Consider the following 19,037-nt stretch of genomic DNA (forward strand, 5'->3'; position numbering starts at 1 on the left):
GCAAGGTCAGAAAACATCTCTCTCTCTGTGCTAGAATAAGCCATGGCTTTAATGACCCCACCCACCAAAAAATCCTGGTCTCGGCACAGATTTATACACTTACGTTAGAATAACAAGTATTCCCAGGGGCAGGGAAGAGAGCAGGTACAAGAGGGGTGGTTTGTTTGGTTTGCTGTTTCTGCATGCAGAACAACAAAGCACTGATCACCCAGGCAGACCAACAGCTAAGTGTCGAGGGAGAAGACTGCACAGTGTCACAGAGGCAAGACGGGATGGTAGGGGAAAACATTAACTGGTGCAATGGAAATAAAATCACATTGTAATGAAGTCAACACCTTCCACTAAAAAGGAAACCACAAAAGTCCCTCCGTGTGCCTTATGGGACCGCCTGGAGGCCGGAACGTGGGTAATGACAGCAATACCTGCGTCCCGGCTCCCCAACCCATCCCCTCTGCTTAATCACAACCCAGTCTCGGGGTACGAGAGGAAAGGCAAGTCTGCACAACACAGCGATTCAAAGGTGTAAGTTCTACCCCTGGATTTTGTTAGTTCAGAAGTATTGCTCTTTAAATAAAGGTGCTGATGTTACTGCCGCTATAGCAATAAAACAAAAGAACACAAAATTAATATCAACTAGCAGAATACTGAGTTGTCTTTGTCCTCAAAATGGAATTAGAAAAAGCAGAGCAAGCATAAATGAAATGGTGACTTATGTAAGTGGTTCCTCATTTTTTGTACTCTTCTGGCTTTAACTTCCCTAAAGAGACAGAGTTGATTTTAAGTGTTATACTACTTTCATACTGCCTTTGTAAAGAGTTATTAGAAACAGCACTCACAAAAACTGTGTAAAAGACTTTTTTTCCCCTCATTTTGTAGTTCTGATCCATGACAAGTGCTGTAACAGTTTTACAGTACTTTCTACAATGGACATTTCTGCTGGTGGGGTTAGAAGAAAGAAACTGTATTTAGAAAACCATAGACACTGACAAGAGTCAGCACCTAAATTTATTTATTTTTTTTTTTTTTTAAACAGACTAGGATTTCATATTGGCAGTGACCACTGGTACTGGTATTGGCGCCTCTACATTAACCTGGCATCTGTTGTAAATTGTTCAGGCATCTGCTTCCTTCCATGAAAACAAGATTCATTGGATTTTTGGTTTGGAAGCAAAATTAAAACCAGACTGGGCACAGGACATATCATTACTAATTATATAATTCATTTTAACAGTCACCAGTGATTTTTCTGCTTTAGTTTTGAAATCTTTCTTTCCAAATGCAACATAAGATGCTAAAGCAAAACTTTATAAGGCAAGTACTAGAACATACTGCTTCTCCAGACACGTTCTGATATCAGAGGTTTCATGGAGGAATTGTATGGGAATCCATTCACTCACGTTTCAAGGATCAACTACAACGTGCAGTTCTGCTGGTGTTATTTATCCTGTTACGGTCTTAGTATCTACTGGACTTGTTCGCATTAAGTAGTTCCTTTTCATGCACTTCTTCCTTAAGCCAGTGCAAAAAAGGAGCACGATCCCGTTTCCTCCGACATAAACAAATTGTTACCCTGGCTTTTGTAGGAGTGAACAGCTCAGTTTATCAACAAAGCCAGGAAGGACCTGCTTGACAATTTGCTTGAATACTCTAAAACAGTACTTCAAATGTCTTGTGGCCACCTTTACTGCAAGGTGTCTGGCTGGAGTAGAATTTTGTCTCTGAACAAAACCAGCAGTGCAGAGACAATATTCAGAGCAATTGAAATTATTCAGTGTCCGAAGCCAAAGGCCCGTTACATTGTGCTGTCCTGCTGGCTCCCTGCACGACCTTTCCAAAAGTTGTTTCACTGATGTCTTTCTGTATAGATCAAATGTTCTTCTGCGTAGAGGACAGCTTCCCTCTATGTCCTCCTGATTTCTTTGGTAACATCACAATCCAGTGTTCGTAACATTACTGCTCATGCTCCTGAGCAGAATTCAGATGCTTTTGGAGTTGGCAGGGGGATGGAGAGGAACTGAGAAAAGGAAATGTTATAAAACTGAATATGGTAAAAGCAGAATTAACAGTATTATCTGGCTGTACTGAATATAAAGTGGGTCAACCGCATCAGCTGAAACACATGCCAACCATTCATTCTTCACCTGATAAATTTGGGGATGGCTCTTGATTTATGTTTTGCCTGGTTAGAATTATTTTGGTTTTGAAGGTCATATGGCATTTTTGTGATCTTGTAGTCTGACCGTTTGTACAACAAATCACCAGGGACCTATGAAATGTGAACTTGACAAGTTTTCAAATCAGATGGAGCAAGCTGCCAGAGCTTTGCAGCTTCTCCGACTCCATATTTCTAGATGAACCATGTGGCCTAAATTCACCCCTCTGGAAAAAAAAAACAAAAAAAAACGATGATCTGAACACTGTCCTCCAACTCTGTGGGATGAGTCAGGCAGGAAAAGTATTTACTTACAAACATCCTGGTAGCTAACAGGGGAAGGAAATTAAATAGAAAGAGAACACAGTGAAAGGTTTAAATGAAGATTTAGCAATAGCCTTTCCTTGCACATTTTTAATGAACATGTCAGCAGAAATTTGAGGGATTTCAGAGAAGACTATAGGAAATTGTTCTCATTATTTCACCTTTCACACAAACCACTAAAACCAATACAGCACGCAGGATTTGTAAGACTTGCTTGGACTTCTCAGTTGATAACAGAAAATAATGGCATTACTTCAGAAACTACTAAAAGCAATTAGACATAACTGCTTCTACAGCCAAACACTCACTCAATAAGAATTAGTACATTTGAAACACAAACTTGTGAAGTGCCCCCGGAACTACAAACGACTATTTTTAAACCAAGTTAGAAATACTCAGCACTATTTTCAATATTCTGTTCTGTCAATGTCACTATTGGAGCAGTAGATCGCAAGGCAAACCCTCGCCTTCAGCAGCACCTCGCTCTCCGAAGCCTCCCCCTGCCACCCGCTACGAAGAGGGCTGCCAGACGCCCGCCCGCCGCAGCGGTGCCACCAAGACAGCCGCTGCCTGCACATCCCCCAGGTTTGCCGCTACGGAAGCAGAGCTGAAAGACTGTTTCGCCCCCCTAAAAGCCACCGAGAAAAGATGCTCTGAGCCAAACTGCAACTGAGGGAAGGAGGTACATTTACAGAACCTGCCTTTGGACAACTTAGAAACTTCCCGCTTCCCCAGTGAAAAGCGCCAGAAATGGGATTTTTTGGGTTCTGAATGTCCCATTAAATGGCAATTCTCTAGCAAAGAACTGAAAACCGCTCTGTATAAAACATCTTTTTTTTTTTAAATGTACTGTCTGCAACCAGATGAGACAAAATATTGTTTACAGCACTGTTCTCCATTCTCTGTAACTAACCACTGAAGTTCCCCACTTTTATACAACTCCAGCCCTCAGCCCTAAATGTCAGTGCAGTCCCTGGAGCAGAATTTGGGCTTTTTAAAGTATTCACTTCCTTGCTGTTACAGCCTGCTCTAAAAAACATTTTAAAATACTGAACACTTGTGTCTCCTTCCTGTAATTTTTAGAGGAGGAAATAATTCTAAGGACCTTAACCTAGGAGCCAAAGCCATGCTGTGCCAGCAACTTCTCAGCACAACTGGGCCACGTGCGAGCTTCCGGGGAAGATAAAGCTGCCTTTTTGTTTGAAAAATGGAAAATTGTATCTCAGGGACCTGTCATTTTACTTATTTCTTATGAAGACCACCAATAAGAGCATTTAATTCAACACAAACACTTCACCATCAGCTTACCAGTATAGCCACAGCAGATGTCAAGGACAGGAACAGAGCAGCTGACCTGGGAAAACTCAGGCCATGCCTCCTACTCTACCAGCAGCAAAGGAGACAGGGACACTGCACTTGTAACAGCGGTGATGTGTCACAAAATACTGATCCAGTTTGATCTAGCCCCAGGTGAATCCCCGAGGTCAGCCACGGAGGCTTTCAGCTTCTCTGCACTGTCCAGGGCATAAAGCAGCACCTAACGCACTGCACTTCAGCTGCTGGCAGAGGAAAAAACCCAAACCGCAGTCCCTCAAAACACCTCATCTATGTTTTGGAGCTCGCACGCTAGCCTGATACAGCTTTTGCAGACAGAATATCATTTTAAACTGTGTGCATCATAGCACCGGGAAGTGAAAGTCAGTTCAGAAACCAACAGAATCCGTGGACTTGATGGGAAATGCCCAGAAAAAGACGCGCTGGCCTACAATTCTGCATGCTAATGTACGCAGGGAAGGCTGCAAGGAGAAGTCAAACATGGGACTTGACATTTTCTTCCTAGCTTTGCAATGGTTCATATCACAATGTTTACTGAACTCTTAGTTAATGTCTTTCCTGCACAGTTGGCAAGAATGGCAACTATTAGTGGCCGTTACAAGTAGTTTTTCAACTTGGTATTTTTGCGAAGGTATTTCATCGACATTTAAAGTGTCAAGAATAAAAACTGTGGAAAATACATTTAAAACTAATTAGAAAAAAAGTTAAAGAGCATGGCAGGATTTTAAATTCTTCTACGGACACATTAAAAGCTGTTTAAGCCACATCATCTGCTCAAGGAGGCCCAAACACGGACATGATGAACTCGTTGTGAAGCAAGATTTCTTAGGCTCTCTCCACAGGAGTCAAATCAAACCTTCCTATCTTATTGAAGCTTCATGCTACAGGATGCAGTTAAGGTCCTTGAGAAGCGTCAGCCCCAAATATTTAGGGCCAACTGTCATCAATACATCCAGGTAGCTGCAGGGAACGTGAAATGCAGTGTCGTCCCCCCCAACACGGCAGCCCTGGTTTAAAACACATATACTGTATCAACAACTTTATTACCGCCTATAACCAGTTCACCATTCACATCTCACCTGTTTTTTAATCTTAAGACTCAGACTTACTAAGCAAGCTAACATTGCAGCACAAGCTGAGGCCAAGTCTCTGGAACAGAAGTCGCACGCAGAGGCGCACTTGGCCATAAAATACAGGGAAGCCATCTTCCTGCTACTACAGCAAGGTGTTGATCTTTTCAGGGAAATGCCTGAACATGCGCCAACTGAGGTCAGAAGAATTATTTTCTAGAATCCCTCCTAATTTAGTCTCCTCCTCCCGACACAGATATTGAGCTGAATCCATCCTGCAGAGAGGAAAACTTCTCACGTGAAGGTAGACAGCATGCAGCACCAGGATCAGAGTAAACCTCTGCATGGTGCTCCTCCAAACCTGCTTGGCCACAGACACGCGCAGGGCTACTAAATTCACAACTTTGACTTCAACTTGAGTATTATTTAATGTTCAGCTCTTCCTTCCGTGTTTTGGATAATCCCGCCTCCCCCAAAAAACCTGAATGGGTAATTTCCATCAGCAACTGTACTTTTTGTGGTTTCATTGTGGGGTTTTTGACTACAAATGGCTTTATAGGTTGGGATTCCTTGGATTTGTCTGCATGTTATGATAGAACACAACGGATTCATTCACAAAACAAAATGAGTTTTTACATAACAGAACGTGCAATAAAAGCGCAAGAAAGAAAGAAAAGAGAAAGAAAGAGAGAGAGGTATCCAGAGGAGAACTTACCCCGCGCTTTAGGCTCCTGAAGCAGTGGATTTTGGGTTTGGAGGTCATGAACTCGTTGAAGCGATGGGAGAGGGGTTCCTTTTGCTGCTTGGGAGACTGGGGGCCGTTGGGAACAGCAGAGGGTGAGGCAGAGGCAGGGGGAGGAGGAGGGGGCTGATGGGGGGATGTTAAAAGGGACATAAGCTACGTATAAGAGATGGAGAAGTGACAGAATAAAAACCAAAATAAAAAGATAAAACACAAAACGAAAATAAGCATCAAAACCAATATTTGAAATCCAGAGAAAAAAAACAATTAAATAATTAAATATTAAAGGCCATGGTTCAAAAGAGGGGGGAAAGCAGTATTTAAGAGTTGTGTTAAATGAAGAGTGTGATAAATGGAAGTTTTAGTAAGTGATGCAACAGAAGAATAACACAAAGTATTTTGACAGGAGGCTCATGCAGACTCTTCCATGCAGCGCTATCCCCATAAATTGCCCTGTTCTCGCTCTGTGGACAGCTCAGAATAATGCATATGGATAGAGCTTTCAAATACCTGAATTTAAATGGATCAGATAAGGAAGGTACCTTAGTGCCCAGTAGCGTTTCTATTATCTGGAAAACAACAAACCACATTCCTTCCTGCTTTCAAATCATACCTCAGTAACGTCCATCACACTTCACTTTTACAAATTGGTCTATGAATTTGCTCAGGACTTAGTCCTGTTTTTTAATTTTTTTTCCTGGCTACACTGATGTAAGCACCAGACAGCCGTGTTCTCTCATATACCAGCACAACAGGAACGATCCATTTTGAACAGGTAGATTTTTTGACTCTGTAATTAGTAGAAGTGGTTTGGTACGGGTCAGAGCAAGGGTGAGATCAGAACAACAAAGCTACGCTGGGCTTCCATCAGTGCTACTGAAAACTAATTTCGTCCGGTCACCCTGACACGTTCTGGTAACCCCAGATAAATGCTGCCATGCATTATGGTGTAAAATATGACAGTGAAATGAAAAAGGTTTAATGGATACATAAGTTAATATGGTCTCTTAAAAAAGTCAACTGCTCAGTTAGTTGTGCTCCATTAGTTGTGCTTAAGAAGAATGAATCGCAGCAATTCCTTGTTCCCAGCCACCCAACTGCTGAACCCAGTGCACAGACTGAAAAGATAACGCAAATGAAAAGCCAAGGAGAGTTTTAGAAGTGTCAAAACAGTAATGCCACATTAAAGCTTCCCCAAAGTAACAATGTTAGTCAGCACACATGGCACTAGGTAAGTGGTATACAATTCCTTCCGAGTTAGGAACAGTAATGGACCATGGCAGAGACGTGACAACTGAAGTTAAATTAATACAAAAACTGCAACATAATTAAACAAATTATACGAGAAAAAAAATTAAATATATAAAGAAACTTAAGTAACCAAAGACTACAACAAAACACCACATTAAGACATCAGTTATTAACTTTCTGAATCTAAAATTCTCTTTAAAAATTTGCAATTGCCAGGATTACTAGACAAGGCAGAGTTACTGACTATACACATACTAGCACCACGCTCAAGTTTGCAAGTCAGTACCTTATTTTTCTTGATGAATGGCCATAACTTGCCCTTGGATTTGCCACCAAACTTCGGCTCAGACTTCCCATCCCCTCTGGAGTTGGAAAGGCTGGATTCCGAGACAGTCCGCTTCATGGGCTGCGTGAAGTCCTCAAAGTCGATATCTCCCGGAGGCTCGAACCCTGATTTAAAGGCTTCTATTACCAGTTGTGAATCCTGAAATGGGACAGATCCAGTACAAGCATAAACATCTCGGATGAGGGCTGTCATCAAATTGGTGGCATAGAGAAACAGTACAAGGACAAGGAAGTTCACCTGTGCGGGAACCAGCCTTTACAGGGACCAGTCTCATTCCTGGGAACAAACATCCTGGGAACGAACGCCCAGGATCAATACAAGTCTCTCCACCTTCTGCTCCAAGATCAGGGCACTTTTCTTGGACCTACTTTCGCTATCATGATGTGCTTTTAAAAAAAAACACCTAGGTGCAGCATAGTATCCTACCAAAACAAGGCACACTAATACGTAAGATTTAATACTCCCAGATACTGAAGTGATAAATGCAGTTAAGAACACAAGAACCACCCCACACAGAACAAAAGTTTCCAACCTATGTCAGTCAGAATGTGTTACAACTGGGAACATAAATGGCTACAAGCTCAGTTTCAGAATAGATCTCTAAATAAACAATTTACGGAAATAAAGCAGGCGAGCTTTTGTCTCAAACAGCCCATTATTCCTGTAATGAAATTCTAGCCCATTTTGAAAAGGTATCACTGAGACCAGTCATTATGCAAAACACCAACAGATAAAAAGCAGAGGACTGTGGTCTATTTAGGAAAATAAAAAAAAAAAAAACCAACAAAAAACATAACTATCATTAAAGCATAGGTCATTGTAGTTAACTAAAGATGATGCTTAGGAAAAGTGAACTCAGGTCTCCTCACTCCAACCTTCCACTGGGCTGCACAACCCCTGAGTATGACCACAACCAGCAAGGTCTTCATTCCCTTTGTTTCTGTTCCAACACAAAAATAAAAATTCTGATACAAACATCTTTCAAAGGCTTTTTCATGTCTACTGGTAAAAATGACTAAGAGCTTATTACTGTTAACTTTACTGACTAGAAAAGCAATCATACTTCAGTCACTGAACAGGTAACTTAAGTGACTCTAAACAAAGATTTAAGGTATAGAATTGCTGGGCATGCAGCTGTAAGCAAACTAGTGGAAAATCCCAATAAATATTCCTATATAAGGGAGCTCTTAAGTGATCACACTGCCACGAGTTGACAAGTTGGTGCTTGTGAACTCAGCTACAGTAAACGGCAGGAGTTTATCTTATGAGCTTTACTGAACAACTGAGCAGTCCAAGGTCACGCAAGTGGCCCAACACCTCGGTGCGGGCAGCGCCTGGGAGCTCCCGGCGCCGTCATCGAAGCCACACGCCCTTTTGGCACTACGAGGAGTGCTAGATGCAAGTCAGCCGCACACCAGCTGTATACTGCGTACAATGTGTTTGCCTTTTTTTTTTTTTTTTTTGACAGAGGGAAAAGAAAAAAATAAATCAAAGCAAAACAATATATAGCATTTTTCCTAGTCAGATCTGCAAACACAATTAATTATACCTGAGCTCGAATTCAGACTTCAGCTTGCTGAATGCATTTAAATCTAACGGACTCAGAAAAAAATTTATTGTAACACACTTCTCATCTACTTCTTTGGAAGAGAGCTTTTAATGTTATACTGTTCTAACGGTTTTCTTCTAAGATCATTAGAGAAACTGTGCCACAGCACACAAATATCTTCTTAGTCTCTAGAGAAGAGCATCACCATCCTGCTCAGATAAAAAAGATGAACTTGTTGCTTTGAAGGCATTTCACAGATTCTGCTTATGTCTGTAGGTAAAACACTATTCATGAGAAATCTAGTGGGATATAAGCACATCCAGAGGCCAGGCTCAACTGAGCAAAACACAGGTACAGGAAGAGCTTTGCAAAAGTCTTCCTGGGATTGTGAAGAAAATCCAGGTTTAAGATCCTCGACCTATCCAGTGTGCTGTGAAAATCCTACGGCAGCTTTTAGGGAGGTAGAACGATGCTTTCCATTATCTCATCCTAGTCTGCCATTAAAACTTCTAGACATTTGAAGAGATTTTTAATAATAGTCATGGAAGCAAGATGAAGAAGGAAGAGACTATAAACATACACAAGGTTATATTAAATATTCTATTGGTATTTTATCCTATGCATGGAGCTTTTCATTTTTTCCTCTTAATTTTAGGCTGTTCCTTCCATTTAGTCAAAACATCCTTCCACTACAATGGAGCTAAAAATAACCAGCATGTTCCATATATCACAGAGATAATGTCATAACAGGAACTCCCAAGTCCATAACAAATTAATTTTATCTGCTTCTAGAGCCTTTTGAAGCAAATTCTGCATAGGTTCACCCAGCAGTCACTACAGCTTACCCTTGCAACATGACCTCTGCGTTGCCCGAGTTGTTAGAAAGAGGAGATGAAAAAGAAGCATATTTACAACTGCATTAGGAACACAGGGCTAACCGGTACTCCCAGCCAAATCCGGAGTTTCTGTTGCTATTAGCGGGAATTCTATACACTTCAGTGACGGCATAAAGCAATCCTATTTACACAGTTACAAATTAAGTAACTAAGCCTGAAAGACTGGCCATTTTGGAAGTGGGCACGAAGCAGAACTTTAATATTTAAGCTGCAGAGAATATAGAAAGTAGTAAATCTGTCCCATATGTCATTCCCTTTCTTAACACTATCCAACGAAACAGGGGCCCTGGAAGAAAAGTGGTCTTCCACAATCCTACTAACACCCGCAGAGGGAGGGAGCACGGAGCAGGCCATGGAAAGGAGGCCTGCTGTTAGCAGTCTGCACTTCCACTGTGTCAAAGTCACCACGGAACTACATCTTTCCTTCCTATTTACTACAGAGTTCTGATGCTAGAAAACGTGGTGGTTCACAGATGCCATAGGAACCGCCCCTTCATAGAACAAAGTTTGTAAGAAAAACTTATCTGAAGCTGAAAACTGATTATCAAAAAGCTCCAAGATACCTACACGAAGTGTAAAGTTCTGCTGCTTTTATTTTGTTTTTTCTTTTTAAACAGAAATTACTTACCATCAGCTCGTAATGTTTTACTGACAGACCAAAAAAAAAAACCGCTGCAGAACTTGCAGGTTCTTACATCCTTTCAGCTAGAGTTGACACACAGTTTGGTACTCAGGGTAAATTACTAAGAATTGGTGCTTTCTCTGTAATTGTTTTTTCTTTCTGACCAATACATCTTCTATATTAGTTGTGGTTGTTCCATTTAAAGCTCTGGTTTCTGAACTGAAATTACTGCATAAAGAGCACAGCTTTCATTCTCCCCTCTCACCTACTTCAGCAACTCTGCATGGGATAGCCGGGTAGAAAAAGTGAAAATAAAACCAAAGGATACCAAGAGCTAAATAAGAACTCCAAATGCATCACTGCCATTTCTCAGTGTCATAGCGTCTGACCTTACACATTTCAGGTTTGGCGATACTGTATGTTTGTTTATGATTACCAGATCCTGGAGATCTCCTCCCAGCTGGGAAACACGTGTCTGTGTGGGCTCGCAGTTCACACAAAGCTCTTCCTGCTCAGCAGGCTCTTCGTTTTGCTCACCATTATACTAGCTGTATTAGCACCAGCGGTCCTTGCATTCAACTTTCCTGGAATCTGACCTCATTTTCAAAGTTGACTACAGCTCAGATTGAGTCGACTTTCCTATGCAAAGTTTTTCAAGCTTGAAAGAGATGAGTAAAGGAGACAACCTTCAATTTGAATCTTTCGAGGACAGGGAGAAACTATCCTGATGGTAGCCTAAGAGAGCCCAAACTTGCCTCTTATAACATTAAGGGGTCAGATGGGAAAGGTCTCCTGTAATACTCTGCATTAGTGGCAAAAGTAGTACGCGATCTGGAAATCGAGAAGATACAGCTTTTAAATTGCTACTGTGTTCACCTATGGCCACCCTTGTAAAGTAGCAGGACCTGCATCCTGCAGAAAGGCAGGAACAAGCATATCACTTTTATCAGAGTCAAGACAGTTAGAAACTACTGTTCCAGAGATGAAAAAAAAATCCTTGGTGATATTTAAGAAGAAAAAAGAACCTTTATGGACATAACTGTTTTCCAGATAGAACATGCTAAACCCTTTGTAATTGTTCAGATATAACAAATACATTTTTGGTAGCATGGTGTTTACAGGAGATCCCTTAGTTACCAATGCTCAAAGCCACCGGTTTCTAATGTCATACTTGTGCACATGAGCCATCAATCTGACTTATCTGTGTGCAAGAGAGACTAACTTGAATATGAAATTCATGGTGATTCAAACACCTAGCTTAAGCTTTGTGTGTGTTTTGCTAAGACCTCACTTAAGATTCAAGCAGAGTACAGCCTTAGATATGAATCTCCCCAACACGATTTCACCATGCAGCACCAAAAGCTGGATCTCAAGAAGGGTACGTTGTTCTAACATGGGAATCTGTGCCCCAGCTCCCCCTTCTCCCACCCTGAAAGAGTAATTTTCAGATTCCTTGGTCTCCTATGCCGCTCTCTGTGAGAGCAATTGCTGAGCAGAAAGTAGTGGATTCATTTCAAAACTTCAGCCTCAGGCTTATGCTGCCAATTAATGGCAGCCTCCAGGTTCTGGGTACTGAATAGCTCAGAAAAGATTCCAGTGAAAAAGACGTATGAGAAATTCAAACAGCCAGCAAGACACATGCTGTTTGTATTTGAAGCACTAATGTGATCCATGAGAAGGGCTGAAAGAGCAGAGACTTCATTTACAAAGGGAGCAGATCATTCTGAAAACAAAATAGAAAACACATTTGCCCTTGTGCTAACTGTACGTCAGGAAGCTCAACCGAACAATTTATCAGCCTTTTTATCAGAAAGGCTTCTTTTTACTCCTACAGTGATGTTCAGAAATCAAGATTTGTGTGAGCTCGTTTACAGATTGCTAGCAAACCTCAAATCTGCAAAGAAAGATTTTACACTAAAATAGAAATTTTGCCAGTCGTTTGCAATAATTTATGCAGCCAATACTTTAAATACTTCAATTATTATAAAACTAACTGGAATGAAGACATTTCTGCAACATTCAGTTTTCTGACTATTAGACACAGAACCCATCTGAGTAAGAATTAGTGATTATTAGGTATCTTCCTTATTCTATGCAGAAGCCTATTTTTCAATTACAGTTATTTCAAAAAGTAATTATCCTAGCAAAAGGAGAGACTATTCCTAAAAGAAAAAGGAAAGAAACCAAAAAAAAATAAATAGGTAAAAGTGTGGCAGTAGACGCTGGGCGTTAAGTAGATTTGGGAAATAATGGGAGCACATCCCGCCTCAGACAAAGTAGTGAGGGACAAGAAACTATTCTTTGTTTTAGTTCTATGATTATAAAGCTCTCATGCTGCAGCCTGGACCCAGGATTTAGGTCTCCATGTATGTGACCAACACTAAAGATGACAATCAACAATCCACACAATGCAACACTTACGTTCTTGTGATCGATTGATTCTGCAGCCTTTGTTATTTCATCCAGACACTTTCCAATGATAGGGATCACTTGGCGGTCGACCTCTGCAAAAGTCTTCATGGATTCACCTATCCTCACGATTCTTCTTTCCTCCATCTCTTGTATTTTCTAAGACATTACATTTCATTCAGATCAAATACCAAGATTAACTTCACAGTTTCAACCAATTTTTCTCCCCAGCATACATCAGCTGCTTTAAAATTTATGGTTTAAATATATTTTTAAGAACAGACAAACTAGGACAGCTGTTCTCATGAAGGCATCAAGTGATATTGTTCCCTCAAACGTCAAAATGCCATTCGAAAAGTAATCTCTGTTACTATTACTGGGAAATTTTCAATTAACTTTTTATGTTAAAAAATGCTGATTTGTCAAAACCCCAGCTTTAGACTTTTGTAAGGATGGCTCCTCAGGCTTTTAAAAGAATTTCTGCAACAATAAATTCTTCCATTTTCTACACATGTTCTGAAAGCTCTTATTTTCATACCACTGCAGAATCGAAGCAAACAAAAATCTTGATGTCCCCCCTTCTCCTTTTCCCTCAAGGCAATTTTTGGTTTACAGGCAGTCCTATATATCATGTATTGTTCACACCAGGGCTTCTCAACACATGCTCCCTGTTGCTCGACCGATTCAGTGCCACGATCTCCAGCATCTATTCCATGGACCTCTCGTTTACAACGGAGGGAAACTGGATGTGGCATAACGCTATTATGACAGATAATAACAGGATACAGAAGGGCATGAACAAGAACTGCCTCTTTCACATTAGACTGCAGGAATCTTACGGAGCATTGTTGACTTAAAACTCCCCATTGCCTTGACAGATTCACAAGCAACAAATAATTTACAAAACAACTTCTTATTTCAACATCTAAAAGAAAACACTAGAGCTTACTGGTGCACTGGTAGTGAAAAGGATACTTCTGCAGTACTTTAAGCATGCTCACCTACAAATCAGAGCGCTTAACACTAGATCTGGTAAATACAAATCTACTGCAAGAATTTTATATCTGATGCCAGGGAGAAGTTACCTCAAGACATTGATTTGAAATACCATGAAGCAAAAAAGGAGGTGTCCATTTAGCTAAGAATTTCCAGCTACGGATAAGAAAATGCCTATTTGCTACTCAAATATCAGTTATTTCTCATCAGATGAGAAGCATGTGACATTTGCTCCCTTAAAGAGGTTGTATTTTCCACTTCTGATGCTTATGACCCATTACAATGGAACAGTCATTTAGAACTTCTCTTCTACTACATTAATCTCTCTTTGTTCAGTCAAGCACAAAGTCAGATCTGCGGTCAGTATAAATCTGATGGCTTTTTTGTTCTTTCTCTACAGTCTTTCTTCAGGCACCCTAAGACATAATGAGCAAGTTTGCTTAGACCCTTTGACATTCACTACTGCAGAATTATTGTGGTTTAAATTTAAACATCTGTGAAGTTCGATTTGAAGACAGGTTAATAAAGGGCTGTGAGGCTCTACAGATGTAATGATGCCCAGCTGACTCCTGCCCCAACAATGCAAATAATGCTCTCATTCTGCAGCTGCACGGACACAAGAGTTTAACAGAGCAAGGTTGTGAGGATTCCAAAGACTATCGTAATCTATCATGACAATTCAATGTCACCTTCCTCATATATTATTCATCACTTGATATCTAGTCTAAGAGAAAGGGACAATTTATCCTACCAAGCTCTCCATCTCTTGTGTTGGCAGACTGCATATAAAATTTGCTAACAGCAACAAAAATCACCGAAAAGTAAAAGATAGGGTCATAGCATTGAGGCGATGTGCAATACGCCCCTCTGCTCTTATCACAAGATTATGAGCTGCTCTAGATCAGTGCCAGTGACCCTTACCTGGAAGATGTTTGGTATGTGTGTGTAGTAATGATCATGCTGCTCACTGTTGAACTTCTGTAGAGTGGAAGAATATTCCGCTTTGCTGTCTTCTGCCATTTGATGTCGCAGCTGGGCTTGCTGTCTTGCCTAAAGAAATGCCAAAAGAAATTTATAATTTATACTACATGGAAAGAAATTGCATTGCGTTACTCCTCATCTTACTATCCTTACCAGTAGGCAGCACAGGAGCATTCGCATATGGGTCTCTGAACACTTCAGCTTTTGGTTTACTCCTATTTTGTGAAACAGTTCATCTACGTCAAGCATAAGCCTGCAGTGTGCACACCGCTGTGTTCTTTTCTTGTTATGACATGCTATTTCCATGAACCATTTTGCATTCCATGAACAACCTCTGTTCGTACTGCATGTAGAACAGCGGAACAAGTTTGCCCCTCTACTAGCCCACTTAACGGGCATGCCCGTTTTCTGTACGCTTGCGGACACTCTTCGTGCTCCACTGCATGCCCTGTTGGATGGCACCGCCTTTTCTCTAATGAACTGCTTACCTGTTGGCTAGCAGTACTTTTGGGGGAAAGGGAAGCGACAAAACAAAATGGTTTTGTCTCATTTCGCATGTCTTAGCCAACATAATCACGACAAAACATCTTCATACATGCTCCCACTGCGCTCTCTGCAAAGTCTTTTATCTACACCTCCTTGAGTAGCGCCGGCATGAAGTGCACAAGGAAAGGGGAGCCTGAGTAGCAGCTGAGACAACTCCCTTGCTATTTTTACCTACACAGATGATTTGCTTTGCTACCCAGCATAGCAGAGCACTGGGGAATTAACCTTCCCTAGAACAATCTGTCCCTGAGTGACCCTTCTGTATTTTCCAGTTCCTCCCCTTACAATTCTGCTTCCCAAGGCCTTCTGTTATCTGTTTCACTGCCCAATATTATTCCCTTACTGTCTATCCCATCTGTTTATTTTAGTTGCCTTTTCCTTCCTTGCTGTTGGCCTTCATACAGCGGCTCTTCCTCCTCTTCCCTTCCTACCCAGCTCCCCGCACCCACGTGCCTTCGCTCCCTGTCCAGCACCCGCTTGTTGAAGCTCCCCTCTCTCCCACCTGCCCCAGCAGAGCCTGCTCCACGGCCATGGACCAAACGCTTGCTCCGGCAAGAGCTCTGCCATCGATCGGAGCGAGCGTAGGCTTTGGCTTTGTGAATCAAAACTATCCTGAGTTTGCACTCGTTTTTCAGGTGCTCACAGAGTCTCCTCGCCCTCCGCTGTCTACCTAGCCCTGGAACAGTGCTGTGAGCAACCAGAAAGCATTGTGGTCCAATCCCTCCCTCAATTTCAGAATAATCCCTTTAAGAAAGGGGAAAGAAAGACCACTTTAAAACTCATTTAAAGGATTTTGGGGTGTTTCAGGGAAACCAGCACAACAATTAATTTTAGCATATTCTAAGTGGGCTCCTGTTAAAAACAGTTCAGAATGGGGTTATTCTTTGAACTGTTCCAAGCAGACAATAGTTTCCTGACAATAAACCCATGAAATACCAAATCATGGAACATTTTAGTAATCATAACTGGAAGGTAACAATTTCTGCCAGAAGGTTTCAAATCTCAGTTTGCAAAGAAACAGGCTTCCCTCCCATTTGTCCAGCTCGCACATCTCACCTAATAATTTATGTCACCTCAATTCAGCTATTTCTTTTGCGAGCGCAGTCACTTGTAGGAATTTCCTAGATCCCCGTCACATTCTTTCTACGAAAATAATTCAAGCACAATGAGAAAATGCTGGACACCGAGTCCATAACAGGAGATGAAACAGTAGCATCAAATGGAAAAGACTGAAACTATAACCAAATAAATAAATCCAATTAAAAAAAAAAAACTTTCAACTTTGCTTGTTCCCCAGGAGTTTTAACTGTCCGCTAACCCCTGTAACAGATGCATATATAACTTCAGAAAATTTACCTGCTGCAGTGAAATTCCAAGAAGCCATATCAATCATGTTTTCTGCCCAAGTGCTATATAGCTTATTAAACTTTATCATCCCCACACTCCTATATAGCTACATTAAATACGAGTGGAAAACAATATAGCTTTGTACTACAAACAAATTTACCAGCAAAACAAAGTCAGCCATGGAAAGGCTGACAGCTGTAAGGGTAATGTCCGCTTGTCGCCCAACCCCTTCCTCACGTCCCAGCTGCTCCAGCTCAGCATCCATTTGTGAGGCCCATTCTCTTCATCTACCTAAGAGCAACCCATTGTTTGAGCCGCCTTCTACAACAGCCCCAGTCCCACTCGTACAGCTGTCTTTTCTTTTTTATTATTAATTTTTTTAAAATAATGCAACTCAGGAATTTGTCCCTTGACTCTGTTGTTGAAGCAGAAAAACAAGAAATCCATTATTACACATTTCCAGGCAGATCCAGCCAACATTAAGCCATCAGAGTTCATTTTCATGGGCGAGCTCATCGGTCGGATATGAGCAAAGTAACTCTGAGCTAAATGTATACAGGAGTAGACGCTTGGTTTCCAAAACTATCATAACTGGCCCCACATAAGAGGAGGCAGCAGATAAGTAAAACTGGGTACATTCCAAAACCAACAATTTTTTGTATGAGAGCCCCAGTGATGTTTTGTTTCTCCTGGCCATTTAATGCATTTGGCAAGCTTCAAACAGTTTAAATATTTTTCCAATGAGGTATTTGGATCTTAAAATAAAAATATAAAAAAAGTCTAGAATTTTTTTATTACTTCATTTGAGTATGTCACTTCCTCAAACATCATCACTTTAGTATTAACAGAATTATATTTTATAGCTAGGTGCCTGCACTCTGCTGAAGCACAGAATGGTAAAAAAGAGCCGGTGATGTTAAGTTTCACATTCGGAGTAATGGATACAGTGGCCTGGAGCTGCACAGAGTCACAGGAGCTATTTCAGGAGTAACTTATAGTTGAGTGTTACAGAAAATAAATGTTTGCCTTCTTTACTGCTCACTTGTGCATGCAAAGAGCTTCAGAGAAGGTATTTTTTGGGCTTCTTAGAGTTAATGTTAAAATATCTGCTCTGAACAGTATTTTTAGGAGGAAAGGCTTTGGAATAATTGGTCTCTGGAAAACCAGACCATGACTTCAGCTATAAGAGGATGATAATGTGATGCAGCTTTCAGTCAATATACTCTCTCCTTTAGCTGGGCAGGGACGACGGAGCAAGAGCTCACGGTTCCAGCACCACATGTGAAACCACGATCCAGATCTTCTACAGACTGCCAGATTACTCAGTTGTAAGAGATGTCAAGGCTAGGTACTCGTAATGCAACAAAAAAATCCCCTCCCCTCTTGAAAGGAAGAAGGAATGAGGTCACCTTTCGGCATCACGAAAAAGCAGAAAAGGGTAGGTACATTTGGGGGATTTGTGGGGAGAAGCAGAAAAGCAGCTTGCTTTCAAATGTGTGCTCCTGCACACATTTGCAAAGGATACACAGATTTTGCCCACTCCCCCCCCCCGAATGTACCTTTGTAACATCTTTCTGTCCCCAAATGAACATGCACAGTGTGCGTACATATTGCCTCCTCTCCAAAGTCTGGTTTTGTTACGGCAGTTCTTCTCTGAGCTCATATGGCAGCAACAAAACCAAAAGGTCACGTACGCCAATGTACGTCTCATCAAGAAAAGGACTCCCAAGAATGAAGGACAGCCCAGTAGCTGCAGCACCATTAACCTTGCAACGAGCATACAGGAAAACTTCAGGTTTCCACCATCACGGCAATCGGATTTAAACACAATCACACCAGGGAGCGTTTTCTATAACTAACTCTGAAAGAAAACTCCAGGTAAAGAAAGCGTAGCTCTGATATACTGAGCTAGTTAAAAGCACCCTAGCAGCAGGTAAGGCTTCTTATGCGTGACCTCTTTTCTCGCAGAACTTACACAGAATTGCTATTAAACATAATAAAACCCCATCTTTTTTCCTTCCTTTAACAGCCTTGCTCGTTGATGGGGGAGAATGCAGGGCAGTAGCTAACTGCGGGGCTTTCAAATGGTTGATTTAAAAAAAAAAAAATAATCAGTAGAATTGTGGCTGTCTTCAGTGCTTTTAAAAATAAAATTTAAAAAAAAAAAAAAAAAATCAGCCTTAACAGCACTTACCTTATATGAAAAACAACACTGAACTCAATAGCCATGTGAACTGGCAACACACACTACGGCTTCTCTCTCTTCTACAAGGTAGCAGGAAAAAACCAACCATTATTCTCTCAAGATTATTTTGACCACATTTCCTGCAGATTTTCTACCTAACCACTGAGTTGCAAAAACCAGACTTTCAAACAGCATCAACAGTTAGTTCCAAATGTTTAAATGACTCCACCAGGAGTCCAGAGATGGCAGCTTCGAGCTAAATGACAGATGCCAGGGTGGGACATGG

General features: G+C 41.1%; 1 protein-coding gene across 36 annotated transcripts in view; it reads right to left on the reverse strand.

Moving 5' to 3' along the window:
• FNBP1 (formin binding protein 1) overlaps nt 1-19,037 on the reverse strand; it is a 109,249-nt gene that overhangs the window by 21,026 nt on the left and 69,186 nt on the right. For 15 of the 36 annotated variants that reach the window (XM_087752473.1, XM_087752500.1, XM_087752499.1 and 12 more), the window contains 4 exons: nt 14,614-14,742; nt 12,709-12,855; nt 7,161-7,358; nt 5,597-5,779 (listed from right to left, as the gene is read on the reverse strand). In XM_087752473.1, the coding sequence (XP_087608599.1) occupies nt 5,597-5,779; nt 7,161-7,358; nt 12,709-12,855; nt 14,614-14,742 (657 nt within the window). The remainder of the gene's footprint in view (nt 1-5,596; nt 5,780-7,160; nt 7,359-12,708; nt 12,856-14,613; nt 14,743-19,037) is intronic. The other 21 variants (XM_087752497.1, XM_087752496.1, XM_087752494.1 and 18 more) reach the window with 3 other exon arrangements.

This window comes from Nipponia nippon, unplaced genomic scaffold (genome assembly GCF_047370975.1).
Source record: "Nipponia nippon isolate SJK-2023a ecotype South Korea unplaced genomic scaffold, ASM4737097v1 scaffold_16, whole genome shotgun sequence".
Taxonomy (NCBI): domain Eukaryota; kingdom Metazoa; phylum Chordata; class Aves; order Pelecaniformes; family Threskiornithidae; genus Nipponia; species Nipponia nippon.